The sequence below is a fragment of the Mauremys mutica genome, unplaced genomic scaffold, assembly GCF_020497125.1.
Source record: "Mauremys mutica isolate MM-2020 ecotype Southern unplaced genomic scaffold, ASM2049712v1 Super-Scaffold_100434, whole genome shotgun sequence".
In the NCBI taxonomy this organism is placed as follows: Eukaryota; Metazoa; Chordata; order Testudines; family Geoemydidae; genus Mauremys; species Mauremys mutica.
In genome coordinates, this window is record NW_025423340.1 from 149,603 (window position 1) to 167,400 (window position 17,798).

The 17,798-nt window shown below is 55.0% G+C and overlaps 1 protein-coding gene and 1 long non-coding RNA gene across 2 annotated transcripts; both read left to right on the forward strand.

Moving 5' to 3' along the window:
• Window positions 1-947: 947 nt before the first annotated feature.
• LOC123361267 (protein FAM170B-like) lies at window positions 948-3,684 on the forward strand. Its single transcript, XM_045001349.1, has 2 exons — window positions 948-1,247; window positions 1,980-3,684. The coding sequence occupies exons 1-2, from the start codon at window positions 1,178-1,180 to the stop codon at window positions 2,873-2,875; spliced, it is 966 nt and encodes a 321-aa protein (XP_044857284.1). The 5' UTR covers window positions 948-1,177; the 3' UTR covers window positions 2,876-3,684.
• A 1,163-nt stretch (window positions 3,685-4,847) lies between these two features.
• On the forward strand, window positions 4,848-16,396 carry LOC123361268. The gene is made up of 3 exons (XR_006576132.1): window positions 4,848-5,822; window positions 13,742-13,852; window positions 15,294-16,396. It is a non-coding gene; the product is annotated as an uncharacterized LOC123361268 (long non-coding RNA).
• The last annotated feature ends 1,402 nt before the right edge of the window (window positions 16,397-17,798 follow it).

Sequence of the window (17,798 nt, forward strand, 5' to 3'; positions counted from 1 at the left end):
CTCCAGGGGGAGGGACGCCCCACCCTGCACCATCCACTCCCTCCGACTGGGTGGGGTTGGGTGCAGGTGGCAGTGACACGGCACTGGCTGGGGTGTGTCCCTTTGAACAGACAGCAGCGAACCTTGGCATGAGTTCAGCCTTGAGAGGCCTTGGTTGATTTGGGGTCTCCTTGGGGGGCAGCTAGATCCTGGTGGGGGTCTGAGAGGCCTCCAGGGGGAGGAAGAAAAGCAGCCAGGAGCCACCACTGGACACTCCTGAGCAGGGGACACGTGCCCCCCATCTCCCCCTCCCCACCTGGAGCCTGCAGCGCTAGTTGTGGGGTCAGGGTGGGGTGAACGGCAGCACAGCGAGCAGGCCTGCCTGGGGCCCGTGGGCAGAGGGGAGTGGTGGTTTGGGGAATTCAAACGGGGGCTGGGGGAGGCATCTCAAGGGAGCTCTGTGCTGGGGCCGCTGCCGACAGTGTGCTGGGCTCGGACTCGCTGTCTGTCTGTTTCTGTTTGTCCATTTAGACTGGCAGCTCATCGGGAGAGGGACCGTCTCTCAGTCTGGCGTGGGCAGCGCCCGGCAATGGCCCTGGTCCTGCCTGGGCCTCTCGGCCCCACCGTCACCCAAATCAACACTAATATGAATGGTCCTGCTCTTCGGTCTGTGCCAGCACAAAGCCAGAGGCTGATATGGCTCCACCCTCCCTGATCGGAGCCCGGATGGGCCCTCCCGGGGCTTGTGCAGCATAGACCCAGCTGAGTGGTTTGGCTGGGACGTCATGAACTCGGGCCTCCCTGGATGGGACTCGAGGAGGCTCTGCCGGACCCAAGGGCAGGTCGCCCGGAACTCGGCGTTGTCATCCCAGCTGGCAATGACCTCACCCAGCTCAGAACTTCTGAGCCATTCGGAGCCAAACAGCCGGATGCCGTTTGGAGCAGAACATTCCAGGGCTAATCAGACCACAACATTCTGGTGCCCCTTGGATCAAACCGTTGGCTCAGGTCAGTCGTGCTCCTGTCTCTGCTGCCTGCACTGTGAGAGTTGGAGATTTAGCTGGAGAATTGGACCAGAACCGCCATCCCTTCCCCGCAGAGACCCGGACTTTCTGGCTAGTGCTGGGACAGAGACCCCAGCAGCTTTCGAGGACTGTGACAAGCACCAGCCTTGGCCTGAGTCCCCAGAGCCAGGACCATGGTGCACAACCAAGGGCTTCCTGCCGAGGCCCCAGAGACGAACCTTGGAGCTGCCCAGGACGGGTCAGGTGAGCAGGACATTCCCTGGGCCCACAGGACACTCGGGGTCCCCAGTCAAGGAGGAACTCGAACTCTCTCTGCCTCCCCAGGGAGGTAAGGGGGAGGGGGAAAGAAACAGAGACCCCCCCCCACCAGGGCACAGTGGGGGAAACAGACTCCCCAAGTGAGGAGAGACAGAGCCCTCGAAATGGTTCAATGGAAAAGAGGAAGAGGGACACACACACACACACACACACACACACACACACACACACACACACACACACACACAGGAGATCATATCTGGGGGCACGAAATGGCTCTTCCATGTAGAAACGCCAGTGCAAAGAGTCCTGTGCCCTTGGGGTAAGGAGCCTAAGCCAGGGGCCTTGGAGATGGGCACAGCCCGGTCGCAGGCTGCCAGGGTGACAGATGTCAGGGCTGAGGCAGCCCAATGGGGCAGAGTGTCCATCCCCCCAGGGCCAGGGCAGCATGGGCACCGACAGGACGTTGTCTAGGGCTCTGTCCAGCCTAGTTTCCAGTGTGCCCAGCGAGGGGGCTCTGGCCCTTCCCTGGGGGCAGCGTGTCGGACCCCTGACCGGGCGCTCCCCTGATAGTCGCACTCAGTGAGTCCCCTTCCCCACCCCCTCCCCCTGCCCGCGGGGGGCCCCTTTGGGCCTGGGACACAGGGCTGGGAGCGGGTGGGGCACTCACCGCAGGGGGCGATGGCCGCAGGACCTGGGCTTTCATTCTGCTTTCAGAGTCGCAGAGATCAAGGGAGTCGCCCCCTCATCAGGGCGTCTCTGCTGGGAGCCCTGGTCCTGAGGACACAGCGGAGCAGGGGGTCTCTGCCGCAAGCCCAGTTCATGAGGAAACAGCAGTGGAGGGGGTCTCTGCCGGAAAGCCTGGTCCTGAGAAAACAGCAGAGGAGGGGGGCTCTGCCCCTGCTGGCCCCAGGGACCAAAGCCAGCATCCCTCTGTGGTCACATCTGTCACCAGCCACTCCTCCATCCGCGGCGTGGAACCCGTGGCCTCCAACCTCCCGTGTGTGCAGCCGCCATGTGAGCCCCCTGGCTCGGGCGAGAAGAGAAAGCGCTCGGCAGGTGGCAGAGAGGCCGAGGAGGAGGCAGAAGAAAAGGCCCTTTATTATATGAAGGTCCAGGCCGTGAATGGCGTCTCGGTGGCCTGGGAGACCGGGGCCGGCTTTGAAGCCATTCGGAAGCGGCCTCGGATCTTTAAGACCAAGTACATCGGCGGAGAAAGCTTTGCCGGCTCGGACCTGAGCAGCTCCCACACCAAGTCCGAGCTGGGGGACGTGGACTCGGAGGCAGAGTGCGGCGTTGAGGGACCGGCAGAGGAGGCGCCGCAGCAGCCGACGGGAGCGCCCCCGGAGTGGCTCCTCACCATTGAGCAGGGCGTGCGGTGCCTGGCCTGCTGCCGAGTCTTTCCCAGCCTGGAGGCCCTGACCCAGCATGTTAAGCAGGGGCTGCGCGAAGGCTTCAGCTGCCGCGTGTACTACCGGGTGCTGGGGCAGCTGAGGGCGAGAGACAGGTCCCAGCGGAGACGGCAATGCGGGGGCCGGGGACGCCAGCCACGCGTCCGGGAGTGCAGCAAGTGTGGGGGACAGATACGGCGCCCACGCAAGGCTGCCAAATAGGCCTGGCTAGGCCGTGCCGGGGGGGAGCCCAGCTGCTGACTGAGACCGGAAACGACTCTGCCAGAGGACCCCTGAAGCCACAGGGTGGCGAGTGCTGCCAGCAGCGGGTCCGGGGCACACACACTAGTCGCTGCCCCCGGCTAGGAAGCCCTGCCCGCTCCCGGCTTGCCAGCCAGACCCGATCTCCACCTGAGGCCAGGACAACGAGCTCTGGGACTCGCCGTGATACGCCCGGGTCCCTGCTTGGGAAAGACCAGCGCTATGAGCATCAGGGCTGAGAACTGGCAGCTCCAGCAGCGCCAGGCCAACTGCATCCCAGCCCAGCACTCCAGACCCGCACCGGGCTCCCCCGCCCCGGGGCCAACAGGCCGAACCGGAGCTGCCAGGCTCCCCCAGCCCGGCCGGAAGAGCCACCCGCAGCTCCCGCAGCAAGGCCCTGCGGATGCCAGCAGAGCCCCAGACAGCAACGCCGGGCCCCACCCCTCCATAGGGCTCTGGCCGACCCGGACCAGCCACCAGCGACGGCTAAAGAACTGACGGCATCAGCCAGCCCTCCCCCTGCCAAGCCCCAGCCTAAAGCCTTGGCCGCCGGCCGCCCAGAGGGATGGAGGGTCGGTAGCAGATCCACGTCCTTAGAGACGCACACGGACTCCAGCCCATCGACGGGAGGAAGGTGATGGGAAGACGTCTCTCTGCAGCATCCCCAGAGATGGACGCACGGGGTGGCTACAACACACAGCCCCTGAAGGCTGAGCCCTGGCCTCTGCCCCACCGAGCAGCGAGCTGGGAGGCGCCCGCCGGCACAGACATCAGCTAAGTGACTTACTTTGGGGGTTCCCGTCTGGGGGGGGGATGCCCTGGGGTCACGGAGCGTCTCAGGGGCTTGTGAGCTAGGGCAGGGAGCTCAATGGTCTGGGCAAGTGGCTGTAGGTCAGGAAGGTGAATGTGGGCAAGGGCTGGGTGAGAGAAAGGGGGGTGTGGGCAGAGGGCTGGAAGGGGGGATGGATGGGGTTCAGGGGGCTGGATGGGAGGAAGGGGGGTGTGGGTGGGGTTCAGGGGGCTGGATGGGAGGAAGTGGGGATGGGTGGGGTTCAGGGGGCTGGATGGGAGGAAGTGGGGATGGGTGGGGGTCAGGGGGCTGGGTGGGAGGAAGAGGGGATTGGTGGGTTCAGGGGGATGGATGGGAAGAAGGGGGGATGGGTGGGGGTCAGGGGGCTGGATGGGTGGAAGGGGGGTGTGGGTGGGGGTCAGGGGGCTGGATGGGAGGAAGGGGGGATGGGTGGGGGTCATGGGGCTGGATGGGAGGAAGTGGGGATGGGTGGGGGTCAGGGGGCTGGGTGGGAGGAAGGGGGGTGTGGGTGGGGGTCAGGGAGCTGGAAGGGTGGAAGGGGGGATGGGTGGGGTCAGGGGGCTGGATGGGAGGAAGGGGGGTGTGGGTGGGGGTCAGGGGGCTGGATGGGTGGAAGGGGGGTGTGGGTGGGGTTCAGGGGGCTGGATGGGAGGAAGGGGGGATGGGTGGGGTTCAGGGGGCTGGATGGGAGGAAGGGGGGATGGGTGGGGTTCAGGTTGCTGGATGGGAGGAAGGGGGGATGGGTGGGGGTCAGGGGGCTGGATGGGAGGAAGAGGGGATGGGTAGGGGTCAGGGGGCTGGATGGGTGGAAGGGGGTGTGGGTGGGGGACAGGGGGCTGCATGGGTGGAAGGGGGGATGGGTGGGGGTCAGGGGGCTGGATGGGAGGAAGGGGGGTGTGGTTGGGGTTCAGGGGGCTGGATGGGAGGAAGGGGGGTGTGGGTGGGGGACAGGGGGCTGGATGGGAGGAAGGGGGGTGTGGGTGGGGGACAGGGGGCTGGATGGGAGGAAGGGGGGTGTGGGTGGGGGACAGGGGGCTGGATGGGAGGAAGGGGGGTGTGGGTGGTGACTGGATGGACCCAGCCCATCCCCCCCACCCCACAAAATTCCCCTCAGTCCCTCCCCTGCCATAACCCCTCCCTCCCTTCTCCCCACCACACAATCAACGTCCTCAGCCTCCCCCCACAGCCAAACCCCTCGCTCCTCTAGGACCCCATCTGGCTCTCACTACCTGCCCCTCCCCCCAGCCCATCCAGCCACCTCCTCCCCAGTCCCCAAATACCCCTCTCCCCGTCACTGTGCCACAGAGCCCAGCTCCTGTCCTGCTCTCACCCCCAAACGCCCTTCCTCCCTCCCCACAACTCCGCTCCTCTTCCCCCACCCGTTTCCTCTGCACCCCACCCGTGGGCTGGATTCACCTGTCCCAGGTCCGGCCTTGGCTTCTGGCCACACCACAACTCCACCAGCCACAATGGAGCTAAAGCTCTGACCTGCATCTTCACTAGGAGCAGGTTGAGCTGAGCCACATTAGATCCACCTGACCTGAACCCCAGCCCGTGTCTTAGTTCAGGCAAAGGGCCCGTGTCCTCCTCAGCGCCTGGCCCAGCTCGGTCAGGTGCTCAATTGAGCGAGAGGGACATAAAAATCTGCTAGGCAGCTTTGACATGCTCAGATCCCAGCTGTAGAGCAGGGAAAACATTCCCCACCGTGCACCACACGCCACAGCCGCCCGCCCGCCCTTCAGCTGAGGGGACGAAAGGCTTTCACCAACATTCATTAATGCAGCTTCACGCCCCTTGGCAGGAGAGGTATCAGGTAGTAATTAACTCGCTCGTATTCATCACCATGCACTTTTGACAGGTTTCCACTCCCCTTTTAGGGCTCATGTCCCACCTTCCCATCCTGTTTCCATTAGCGCCAGAATGTGGTGCCATCAGCCATTTTGAAAAAAATGTGTGTGTGTGTGTTTGACTAGGGGAAGTGTTCTCTATGTTTGTGCTTGGGTACATGGAGAGAAAAAGGTTGAAAGAAGAGTGTGAAGAGGAAAAAAGAAAGTGAGTGAGGTTTAGTGGAAAAAAAGGAAATTTGAAAGAAGAGAGGTAAGTTATTGAAGAAAAGAGGCTGCTTATGAAAGAATAGAAGGATTTTTGTTTTTAAAGGGTTAGTTAGTTTGAAAGAAGAGAGATTTTTAGTGAGTTTGAGTAAGGAGAGATGATGGTAAAGGCTGAGTTTGGAGAATAGAAAATTTGGAGATAAATGTAAAAGGTGTATTAAATGTCAGGCTGGGTTAAGAAAAACAATAAATAATATTGAAAACTAGGTTTAAAAAGGGAATTTACTACGGCAAAACCTGTTTGGTAAGCACAGGATAAAAAAGTGACTAAAGAAAGCATTGAAACTATTCAATACCAGTGTAGGTTTTAAAAAACAGGTTAAAAGAAAGAACAGGGCAAGAAAAGGGAAAGAGAGCCCCCTTGGCAAAGGGCAAAGATAGACAGCACATGATGGGATCAAAAAGACGGAGAGAGAGAAAATGACGTTGGCGCCAAAGTTTGGCGCCATCAACCATTTTGACAAAAAATGGTGTGTGTTTGAATAGGGGATGTGTTGTGTGTGTTTGTGCTTGGTTACATGGAGAGAAAAAGGCTGAAAGAAGTGAGTGAAAATATGAAAAAAGAAAGTTTGAGTAAAGTTTAGAGAAAAAAGGGAAGAAAGGTTATTGGATGTGATTGAGTAAGGAGAGGGGCTGGTAAAAGCAAGTTATTCAAGAATAGAAAGATAGAACTTGAAGAAAAAAAAGAAATATTTGTTTTTAAAAGATTAGTTTAAGAAAAGAGTTAAATAATATTGAAAACTAGGTTTAAAAAGGGAAAGGCAGAGCCTGTTTGGTAAGCACAGGGTAAAAAAGTGAATAAAAAAAGCATTTAAACTATTCAATACCAGTGTAGGTTAAGAAAGAAAGAGAGAAGTAAAAAGAAAGAACAGGAGAAGAAAAGAGAGCCCTCTGTGCAAAGAGCAAAGATAGAGCACAGGGTGAAATCAGAATGAGAGAGAGAGAAGCAGGCAGAGCCCGTTTGCTGAGCACAGGGTAAGACAGTAACTAGAAAAGCATTCAGTATCAGGGTAGGTTAAGAAAAGAAGAGAGAGGTTACAAGAAAGAAGAGGGCAAGAAAGAGAGCTCCCTCTGCAAAGGGCAAAGCTAGAGAGCACGTGGTGGAATCAGAAAGAGAGCGAGAATTCCCACCTTTTCAGTCTTTCTGTAGAATGAGGCAACTCTTCTGGTTCAGACCCTCTCAGACTCGTTATCCCCGCCTTTGGATCGGCCCAGTCAGAGGTGGTTTTACAGCAGCGTCATAGAATTCATTTTCCTGAACCAATCCTAGAGTCCCAAGATTTTAAACAAGAGCCAACTCCCACCTTTCCCCCTCCCCTTTAACTGTTTTATTCTTATCTAAAGAAACGGACCCCCACCCCTGCATTTTCCCACCATGTAGCCCTTTTACAGAGGAGTTTTTATAGAAGTTAAAACCATAAGCTTTTAGTAACACACCGTTTTAAACAGTTTTTTTCCTAGGTTTTAGACTAACAGGTGTTATTTTTTAGTAAGCACAATGTAGCTGCAGCAAAGCTCCTGTTAGCAAAGCAGCCTCTGTGGGTCAGTGGATCAGAGATAAGAAGGCTGCTTCTTTCCCAACATTTTTAACAAACACAGGTTAAAGTTACATTAAGTTTTGCAAAGGGAGAATGACTTGAAAAGACAAACCTAAGACACATCCCTTTTGTAGGTGTTGTAATAAAAAAAGAGCAGGCAGAAGCACCCTAGGCTTAAAACCCCAGGATTTTAGTAACAGACAGTTTATAAACCCCTTATTTTGTAAACCATTGAATTAGAAAGAAGAAGATTGCTTCTTCCCCCACTTTTTACCAAAGAGAGGTGAAAGGCTTTCAAGGGAATAAGCACTTGAAAAGACATGCCTAAAGGAAGACACTTTTTTTTATTTAACCCGCTTGGCATAAGTGTTTCAATGAAAAAGAACAGGCAGAAACACCTTAGGTTTAAACCCCAGGTTTTTAGTAACAGACAGTTTATACACCCCTTATTTTGTAAACCAGTGGATTAGAAAGACAAAGAAGCAAAGCTCCTCTTAGCAAAGCAGCCTCTGTGAGTCAGTGGATCAGAGATAAGAAGGCTGCTTCTTTCCCAAACTTTTGAACAAACACAAGTTAAAGTTACTTTGAAAAGACAAACCTAAGACACATCCCTTTTGTAGGTGTTGTAATAAAAAAATATGCAGAACCACCCTAGGTTTAAAACCCCAGGTTTTTAGTGACAGTTTATATTCCCCTTATTTTGTAATCCAGTGGATCAGAGATAAGAAGATTGCGTCTTTACCCGTTTTTTAACAAAAGAGGGAGGAAAGGCTTGTAAAGGAATAAACAATTGAAAAGACAAGCCTATTTCAAGACCCATAACCTTCATTTAGCCCCTTAGCCATAGGGGTTTCAATAACATGCAAGTCCGCAGAAACAACCCAGGCTTAAAAACACAGAAAGCCTGTTTATAAACGTTTTTCCCTATGTTTAGGCTAGCACTGGTCATTTTTTTTAGTAAGGACAGCAGGCTTTTGCAGGAAAGCAGCTATCAGCAACAACAGCCTCTGTAAACCAGTAGGTCAGAGATAAGAAGGCTGCTTCTTTGCCTGCAATTTAACACATACAAGTGAAAGTTATCAAGTTTTGTAGAGGAATAAACACTTTAAAAGACAAGGCTATATGAATACAGAGCTCTTTATTTAACATTTTTACATGCGTGTTTTAATTAAAAAAGGAGAGCACGCAGAAAACACGCCAGAGTGAAAGCAACAGAACCTTAGTAAGAGCTAGTTTATATCCCCCTTATTTTGTAATCCAGTGGATTAGAGAGAAGTTTCTTTTCCTCCCCATATATTTGAAGCATTATGGTTTTTTTAAAGTTTATTTTGAAAAAGCAGTATCGCCTGAGCTGTAACAAAGCAAGGCCCCTCTTAGGGATATTTTGTGGAAGTTTAGTGAACTAATAAGGCTTAAGATACTAGCCTGTTCTTTTAAAATAGTTTTTTTAAAATACCAAAACAACAACTGGGTAAGACTATGGAAACTGGCAACTGAGGGGCGTTACACATGTATTTTAATAAAAAAAAACCCAATATTGCTTTTTAAAGTTTGATTTATACAAAAAACACAAGAAAGAATAGCTTCTGTAAAAAAAGTTAGCTGTTTTTTACAGGACCGGCTCTAGGTTTTTTGCCGCCCCAAGCAAAAAAAATTTTGGCTGCCCCCCCCATCTCAGCCCTGGGCTCCCCCCGCCCCCCTCTGCTGCCACAGCCCTGGGCTCCCCCACCCACACCCCCTGCTGCCCCAGTGCTGGGCTTCCCATTTCCCCCCCCAACTAGTGTCCTCCCCCCACCCTGCTGCTGCCCCAGCCCTGGGCTCCAACGTTTCCCCCCCACCAGTGCCCCACAGACACACCTCCTTCCGCCACAGCCCTAGGTCACTGGTAATTCGCTCCCAGGGCGGGTCATTGAGCAGGAATATTGGATGTGCACAAAACACTGACAGGATTGGTTCCCATATGGTTACAGAGCCGCAGTAAAGTGGAACAATTTTCAGCTGGTGTGATTGGAGGATATCTGGATGCATATTATAAGACTCTCCTCCATAAATGAGGAAAAGTTGAGCTGCCTTTATTATTCTTTTGTTCCACTCTTTCTTTCTATGGGGAATTTGCCAATGCAATATCACTGTCTTCCTTTTAAACAAACAAACAAAAGGCAATGGCTGTTGAAAATAGCAATTCCAGTCCTGATAACCACTGGGAAGCATTTCTTGCTCAATTTTATCCTACTTTTTCTACAGCAAGTTACAGTGGATCAGTATATTTGATTTGGGAGAAATGAAGTAACAGCTGCCCAAACTGAGCTGGAGCAGTCCTGAATTTTGAGGTGTTCAAATCTGGAGGGCAGGTGCTGGGGTGGGGGTGGGGCTGTGGGCTCCGTGGGGGAGCACAGCAGGATGTATGCAGCAGCGTGTCTGGAGCTGCACGGAGCCAGACACGCTGGTCTGAGTGGCACGGTAAGGGGGCTGTGGGATTGGAGAAGGGGTAGGGCGTTCCGGGGGGGCAGTCAGGGGACAGGCAGCGGTTGGACAGGCATGGGAGTCCCAGGGGTGTGTCAGGGGACAGGTAGGGGGTGGGGTCCTGGGGGGCAGTTAGGGGCAGGGGTCCTGGGAGGGGGTGATCAGGGCGCGGGGGGGGAGTTGGATGGGTTGGGGTTTCTGTGGGGGGCAGTCGGAGGGAGTGGATGGTGGCAGGGTGGGGCGTCCCTCCCCCTGGAGTGTCCTGTTTTGTGAATGTTCAAATCTGGTCTCCCTGCCATCCACAGCACTCGCAGCATGCTGCCGCATGAGGTCCCCCTCCTTCCTTTCCAGTTGGTAGTGGCCAAGAGAACACTGGGAATTGTAGTTCTTTCCCTGCTCCAGGGCTGGCTCTATAGGCAGGGAGCTAACCAAGGAACTACAGCTCCCAGGGCCCCCTGTTGGTTCTCAGCTCCCATGCCGCCCCTGCAAATGGGCTGCCCCAAGCAGGTGCTTGCTTTGCTGGTGCCTAGAGCTGCCCCATGGTTTTTTTACCAGAAATATGGAGCCTTCCTCACGCCTGCACTACCCACACACACACACACACACTTTTCTCCCCCTCCTTCCCTCTTTTTTTTCTTCTTTTTTAAAAATGTTTTTTAAAATCTAAACCAAGGACAAACTTTTTTAAAAAAAGCCAGAGCCACAGAGATCAGGCCAAGGGGTAAGAAAGCTGTCCCGAGTTTTAGGGGGCATGTTGCTAACTCTTTTAGTGAAACGGTTTTGTAGGCAGCCTGGCTGTGTACGTTGTTATGCTTTAGCATGGGCAAGCGTTTATTATTTGAAAACACTTTTCCATTTTATGAGGTATTCTCTCCCCCCATCTTACGACCTATCAGAAAAATTAACAAAAACACGCTAAAAGATACATTGTAGCAAGGACTGCAAAGGAATAGTTACAATATTGCTGATTATTACCTTGTCTAAGCGCCTGGAGAATGTATTTTGTTTTGTTTTTATAAAACACTTTTATGCAAACTGTAACCCTAGGTGATGTACAGCATTAAATAATATGAAACAGTGGATGAGAGACGTGAGACATTGTTGAAATCAGAGGGGCTATGATTAAGTCCCAATGCAGAGGGCCTTCGGGTGGAAAATGAAAAGGTACAGCCGAAGCGGAAGATGGTATGGTTTAAGAGGGGTTCTGGGGCTGCTTTGCAATGGTGCATAGGGAGCCTATAACCCTCATGCACAAACACCAGGGCTGGGTGAGGTGGTTGGGCCTTTGTTAGAGGAACAGGCCGTTTGGACACCTTTTGTTGTTGTTGTTGACAAACTGTAACCTAACTGTGCGTATACTACGGGGGCAACCTACCGCCCTTTTGACAAACCCCACATCCCTGGAACTCCATAAAAACATGCTTTACACAGTTATTTTCAACTGACATTTTATTTTACACCACGGCCTGTTTTATTCCCAAAACACCCTCTAACATCATACCATCTTCCGCTTCGGCTGTACCTTTTCATTTTCCACCCCAAGGCCCTCTGCATTGGGACTTACTCATAGTCCCTCTGATTTCAGGGTTACAGTTTGCATAGAAGTGTTTTATAAAAACAAAACTAAATACATTCTCTAGGCGCTTAGACAAGGTAATAATCAGCAATATTGTAACTATTCCTTTGCAGTCCTTGCTACAATGTATCTTTTGGCTTGTTTTTGTTAATAGGTCGTAAGATGGGGGCAGATAATACCTCATCAAATGGAAAAGGGTTTTCAAATAATAAACGCTTGCCCATGCTAAAGCATAACAACTTACACAGCCAGGCCGCCTACAAACCGTTTCACTAAAAGAGTTAGCAACATGCCCCCTAAAACTCGGGACAGCTTTCTTACCCCATGGCCTGATCTCTGTGGCTCTGGCTTTTTTAAAAAAATGTTTGTCCTTGGTTTAGATTTTAAAAAAACGTTTTAAAAGAAGAGGAATAAAAAGAGGGAAGGAGGGGAGAAAAGTGTGTGTGTGTGCGTGTAGGTTGAGCGGGGGTGAGGAAGGCTCCATATTTCTGGTAAAAAACCAGGGGCGGCTCTAGGCACCAGCAAAGCAAGCACCTGCTTGGGGCAGCCCATTTGCAGGGGCGGCATGGAAGCTGAGAACCAACAGGGGGCCCTGGGAGCTGTAGTTCCCTGGTGAGCTCCCTGCCTATAGAGCAAGCCCTGGAGCAGGGAAAGAACTACATTTCCCAGCGTTCCCTTGGCCACTACCAACTGGAAAGGAAGGAGGGGGACCTCATGCGGCAGCGTGCTGTGAGTGCTGTGGATGGCAGGGAGACCAGATTTGAACATTCACAAAACAGGACACTCCAGGGGGAGGGAAGCCCCACCCTGCACCATCCACTCCCTCCGACTGCCCCCCACAGAACCCCCAACCCATCCAACTCCCCCCCCCGCTCCCTGATCACTCCCTCCCGGGACCCCTGCCCCTAACTGCCCCCCAGGACCCCACCCCCTACCTGTCCCCTGACACACCCCTGGGACTCCCATGCCTGTCCAACCGCTGCCTGTCCCCTGACTGCTCCCCCGCACCCCTGACCCATCTAACTCCCCCTCCCTGCCGCTGACTGCACCCCCGAACCTCTACCCCATCCAACCCCCCCTGCTCCCTGTCCCTTGACTGCCCTCCCGGAACCTCCTACCCCCTCTCCAAGCCCCCAGTCCTCTTACCGTGCCACTCAGACCAGCGTGTCTGGCTCCGCGCAGCTCCAGACACGCTGCTGCACACATCCTGCCATGCTCCCCCACGGCGCCCACAGCCCCGCCCCCACCCCAGCACCTGCCCTCCAGATTTGAACACCTCAAAATTCAGGAGTGCTCCCGCTCATTTTGGGCAGCTCTTACTTCATTTCTTCCAAATCAAATATACTGATCCACTGTAACTTGCTGTAGAAAAAGTAGGATAAAATTGAGCAAGAAATGCTTCCCAGTGGTTATCAGGACTGGAATTGCTATTTTCAACAGCCACTGCCTTTTGTTTGTTTGTTTGTTTAAAAGGAAGACAGTGAAATTGCATTGGCAAATTCCCCATAGAAAGAAAGAGTGGAACAAAAGAATAATAAAGGCAGCTCAACTTTTCCTCATTTATGGAGGAGAGTCTTATAATATGCATCCAGATATCCTCCAATCACACCAGCTGAAAATTGTTCCACTTTACTGCGGCTCTGTAACCATATGGGAACCAATCCTGTCAGTGTTTTGTGCGCATCCAAAATTCCTGCTGAATGACCCGCCCTGGGAGCGAGTTACCAGTGACCCAGGGTTGCAGCGGAAGGAGGGTGCGGGGGGGGGGAGGGAAGAGCCCAGGGCTGGGGTGGCAGGAGGTGTGTGTGTGGGGCACTGGTGGTGGGGGGGAAAGGGGGAGCCCAGGGCTGGTGCGGCAGCGGGGTGGGGGGAGGACACAGGTAGGGGGGAAAGGGGGAAGACCAGCGCTGGGGCGGCAGGGGGTGTGGGTGGGAGAGCCCAGGGCTGTGGCAGTAGGGGATGCGTGGGGGAGCCCAGGGCTGGGACGGGGGGCAGCCAAAATTTTTTTTGCTTGGGGCGGCAAAAAACCGAGAGCCGGTCCTGATATGTTCTTTTGATATGTTCAGTTCCATGCAGCTATCCATTGTTATCGAGGGCACTATGCCCTGTTGGAGGCAGTGTGACCTAGTGGATGCAGCCCTGGGTTCTAGTCCTGGCACTAGCCAGCTGTGTGACTTTGGACAAGTCACTTCACTGCTGTGTGCCTTAGTTTCCCTGTTTGTACAAAGGGGATTCTGATCTCCACGATAAAGCGCTTAGTGATCTGTGGCTGAAACGTGCCATATCACAGCGAGGTGTTAGTATTCATTCCCTTTCTCTTCCTCCCAGCCGGGAGCCGCAACTACTGCCATAAAGACCACTGTGTTCCAGAAAGAACGTCAACCCAATGCTTCCGAAGTGACCTACTCAGGGTGCCGCTTGCCCCCATCCGGCCAGGAGGTAAATATCCGTGTGACCGACATAGCAGATGACCAAAACCATCGCTTGCCCTTATTCCACAAGCCTGATGATTCTCAGACCCAGTTTTTCATCTCCGCCAACCCTCCCGCTTGGTAACAGAGTTTTAGTAGCAGAGGCTGTAGTGAGGACTCGCAGGGCTAAGATCATACTAAAAATGCTGTGGAGCATTCATATATCAAGCTAAAGGAGCAGCGTGCATTGCGGGATATGGTGTTCTCACCAGGGCCGGCTACAGGCACCAGCTTAGCAAGCAGGTGCTTGGGGCAGCCACTCTGGAGCAGGGCGGCAGGTCCAGCTATTCGGTGGCAATTCAGTGGAAGGTCCCTCACTCCTGATGGGAGCGAAGGACCTCCCGCTGAAATGCCACAGATCGCAATTGTGGCTTTTGTTGCGGGGGGGGGCTGCTTGGGGCGGCAAAATCCCTGGAGCCGGCCCTGGTTCTCACCTATCTTTATCATGTGTGCAGCTTGCTGGGGGATAGGGTGACCAGACAGCAAATGTGAAAAATCAGGATGGGGGTGGGGGGGGTAATAGGAGCCTATATAAGAAAAAGACCCCACAATCGGGACTGTCCCTATAAAATCAGGACATCTGGTCACCCCACTGGGGGAGGGAGCAGGGGTTGTTTCAGGGCTGCCGTGGGGGGGGCGGGGGCGGGCAAGTGGGGCAATTTGCCCCGGGCCCCACAGGGGCCCCATGGAATACAGTATTCTATAGTATTGCAACTTTTTTTATGGAAGGGGCCCCTGAAATTGCTGTGCCCCAGGCCCCCTGAGTCCTCTGGGCAGCCCTGGGTTGTTTGCAAATGAGCAAATAACCAAACAATAGTCGCTCCCCGAATGAAGGAGGTTTGGCTGGACAGTTACTAAGGGGCAGCTGGCGCTAGGGGGCGCTGTTGGCTAATGGCAATATCTGTTTCTGCCCATCCACAGCGCTGGGCGAGCAGGGACTGGGCCCTGCAGGCAGGTGCTTTGGCAGAGCTGGGGCAGGGAGCAGAACCGGACTGGCAGGGGATACTCCAGCCTAGGGCAGCAGTGCATTGGCAGAGCGGGTGGGAGCTGTGCTGGGGTAGCTGGGAGCACGGCAGGCCAAGATCGTGGTGTATTGACCGGGCTGCATGGGGAGGCCACAGATTGCAATAGCGCAGGATGTTGCAGGTCCGGATCGAGGTGTGTGTCAAAGCTGGGGGAGGCAAGTGCCCACAGCAGCAGCCCCACAGCACCGTGCCTGGGCCCGGGCAGCTCTGTCAGCCTCCTGCGTTGAAGAGAACCGGTTTCACTCCAAAGAGGAGGCATTTTCGGGACAAGCGCCTTCGCTCACAGTAACTGCCCTGGCCGCATGGCTGCCGGCCGCGATCAGCAGCTGTGTGTGACGTTGCGTTTCTCAAGGGAACCTGGCTCACAGCTCTCTCTGTTCACAGGGGAGGTCGTTGGTACGGTTTGCGTCCAGACTGCAGGGCAGACCCAGCAGTAGCTGACCACATCCCCGTTCCTGTAGCATCACTGGGTCCTTTGTTAAGGGCAGACAGCAGCAGCGGAAAAGGAGCTTTACATCTTGTGCCACAAGAATCTCATTCAAGCAGGAGGACCACAGAAGGCAGAAGGCAAACGCTGAGCCCCCTCTGAATTCTCCCTGGCGCTCTGAAGCAAAGCAGTCACGCTGAAGGCAACTATTCTCCAGTCTTCACTAGGGGCCCGATCCTGGGACGTGCTGAGGTCACTTAACGGCACTCAGGACCCTTCCAGGATCAGGCCCCATAATTCCATATGCCAGGCTATTATTATCACATCGCATTTATACTGCACTGGTGCCTAGACGCCAGCCAGGCTTGGGGCCAGCTGTGCTGGGGACTCCAGCAGACAGAGCTCGTGTCTTCCTGTATGCAAACCACACATGCCATGTGCTGAAATCAGAGCACAGGGAAAAGCTAACCTTAGCGTGGTATCAACGCACCACGCCAGCTCTCAGAGACACGGTGTCTGGTGCCCCTTTGTGACACGCTGCAGGCACAGAAGGGTCTGTGGGACTGTGAAGAACAGAGGAGACATGGGGATTTTTTTCAGGAATTGTCTCTCTGATTGCAATCGTGCTGCCTGCCCCAGGCTGCAAAGGGTTAACTCAGTCCTCGGTGGCTTTGTTCTGCAGGAACTGGCGTCAGGGCTCTAGACAGCCCCAGCCCCAGTGCATAACACACAGGACAGGGGCCAAGGCCTGGGACGTGTGGTCTCCATCCAAACTGGACACCACGTGCTGGTGGCTTGTGGCAAGAAGTGGGGCAATGGGTAGATGCAGCCCAAAGGGCCTGGCTGGTTTTAGAGACGCTCCCTGCAGCTCCCAGAGAAGCAGGGTCTGCAGAGAAAGAGCCTGTCAGCTGCCCCAGAAGAGCAGGGGGACCAGGGTGAAGTCGGGCCTAGCTAATTCTGGAGAGAAATTCTAAACGTAGATCAGACAGTGTGTGTGCTGGGAGGGGGAGGGGGAGACCTTTTGCTACTTGAACCCCTTTGCCATAAGTGGCAAGTTCACAGAAATTTTGGTGGTGCCCAGAACCCGCCCTCCCAACTCTGACCCCCCCAAATCCCACCCCCACCTGCCTAAGGCTCTGGGAGGGAGGTTGGGGGGGAGGTCTGGGGTGCAGGAGGGTTGCAGGGTGCAGGCTTTGGGATGGAGTTTGGCTCCAGGCTGGGGCAGGGGGTGGGTGTGCAGGAGGGGGTGAGGGGTGCAGGCTTTGGGACGGAGTTTGGGTGCAGGTTCTTGGCTGAGGGGAGGAGTGCAGGAGGGGGTGAGGGGTGCATGCTCTGGGAGGGGGCGGGATAGGAGGGACTGCAGGGGTGAGGGTTGTTGGGCTGAGGATGAGGGGTTCATGATGCAGGGGGGGCTCCTGGCTGGAGCAGAGGATTAGGGTGCGGGGGGATGAGGGTTGGGGCTGAGGATGGGGGGGTTCATGATGCAGGAGGGGGCTCAGGGCTGGGGCAGAGGATTAGGGTGCGGGGGGATGAGGGTTGGGGCTGAGGATGAGGGGTTCATGATGCAGGGGGGGCTCAGGGCTGGGACTGAGGATTAGGGTGCAGGGGGATGAGGGCTCTGGCTGGGGCTGTGGGGTTTGGGGCATTGGAGAGGCTCAGGGCTGGGGCAGAGGATTAGGGTGCAGGGGGATGAGGGTTGGGGCTGAGGATGAGGGGTTCATGATGCAGGGGGGGCTCAGGGCTGGAGCAGAGGATTAGGGTGCAGGGGGATGAGGGATCTGGCTGGGGCTGAGGGGTTTGGGGCGTTGGAGAGGCTCAGGGCTAGGGCGGAAGGGCAGGGTAAGGGCAGCCTGCCTCGCCATTAGGGGATGGGGGGTGCTAGGACCCTGGGGCAGCAGACAGCAGTTCTGCCGGGAGCCGCTCCGCACAGGAATGTGCTACACCGGCAGCACAAGCAGGCCCGGGAGAGGCAGGCGCTGCTTTCTTTCAGGCAGGGAATTGGCGGGGCGGGGGGAGACCCGCGGGGGCCGGGGCCCGATCCAGGCATGGCCGGGGGAGAGACCCAGCTCCAAATATTGCTGGAGCAGGGCCCCCAGCCCTGAATATTCCTGGTGCTCGGGCACCTCGAGCCCATATGACCTGCCGCCTGTGCCCTTCGCTTCCCGTTTGCCATGTTCCTGTGCAGAACTAATCCTTGGCTGTGACGCAGCTGTTGGGTGTCGCTGTGTTTATCAGCTGCTGGCAGCTTCCCGGGGGAGTCTATAGACGGGGCCAAACCTGCTGGAGCTGCTGAGGGGAACAATGGTGCTGTGGGCTGGAGAGCCAGGGTCACAGTGGGGTGGAAGGCGAATTTCCCTCGCACAGAAGGGCCGGCGCCGCCTCATCGCTGGGAAGGGAGCCCCGGAGAGACGGACGTTTTGTCTCCCTGGTACATTCGTGCGCAGCAAGTTCGAATGCGACAG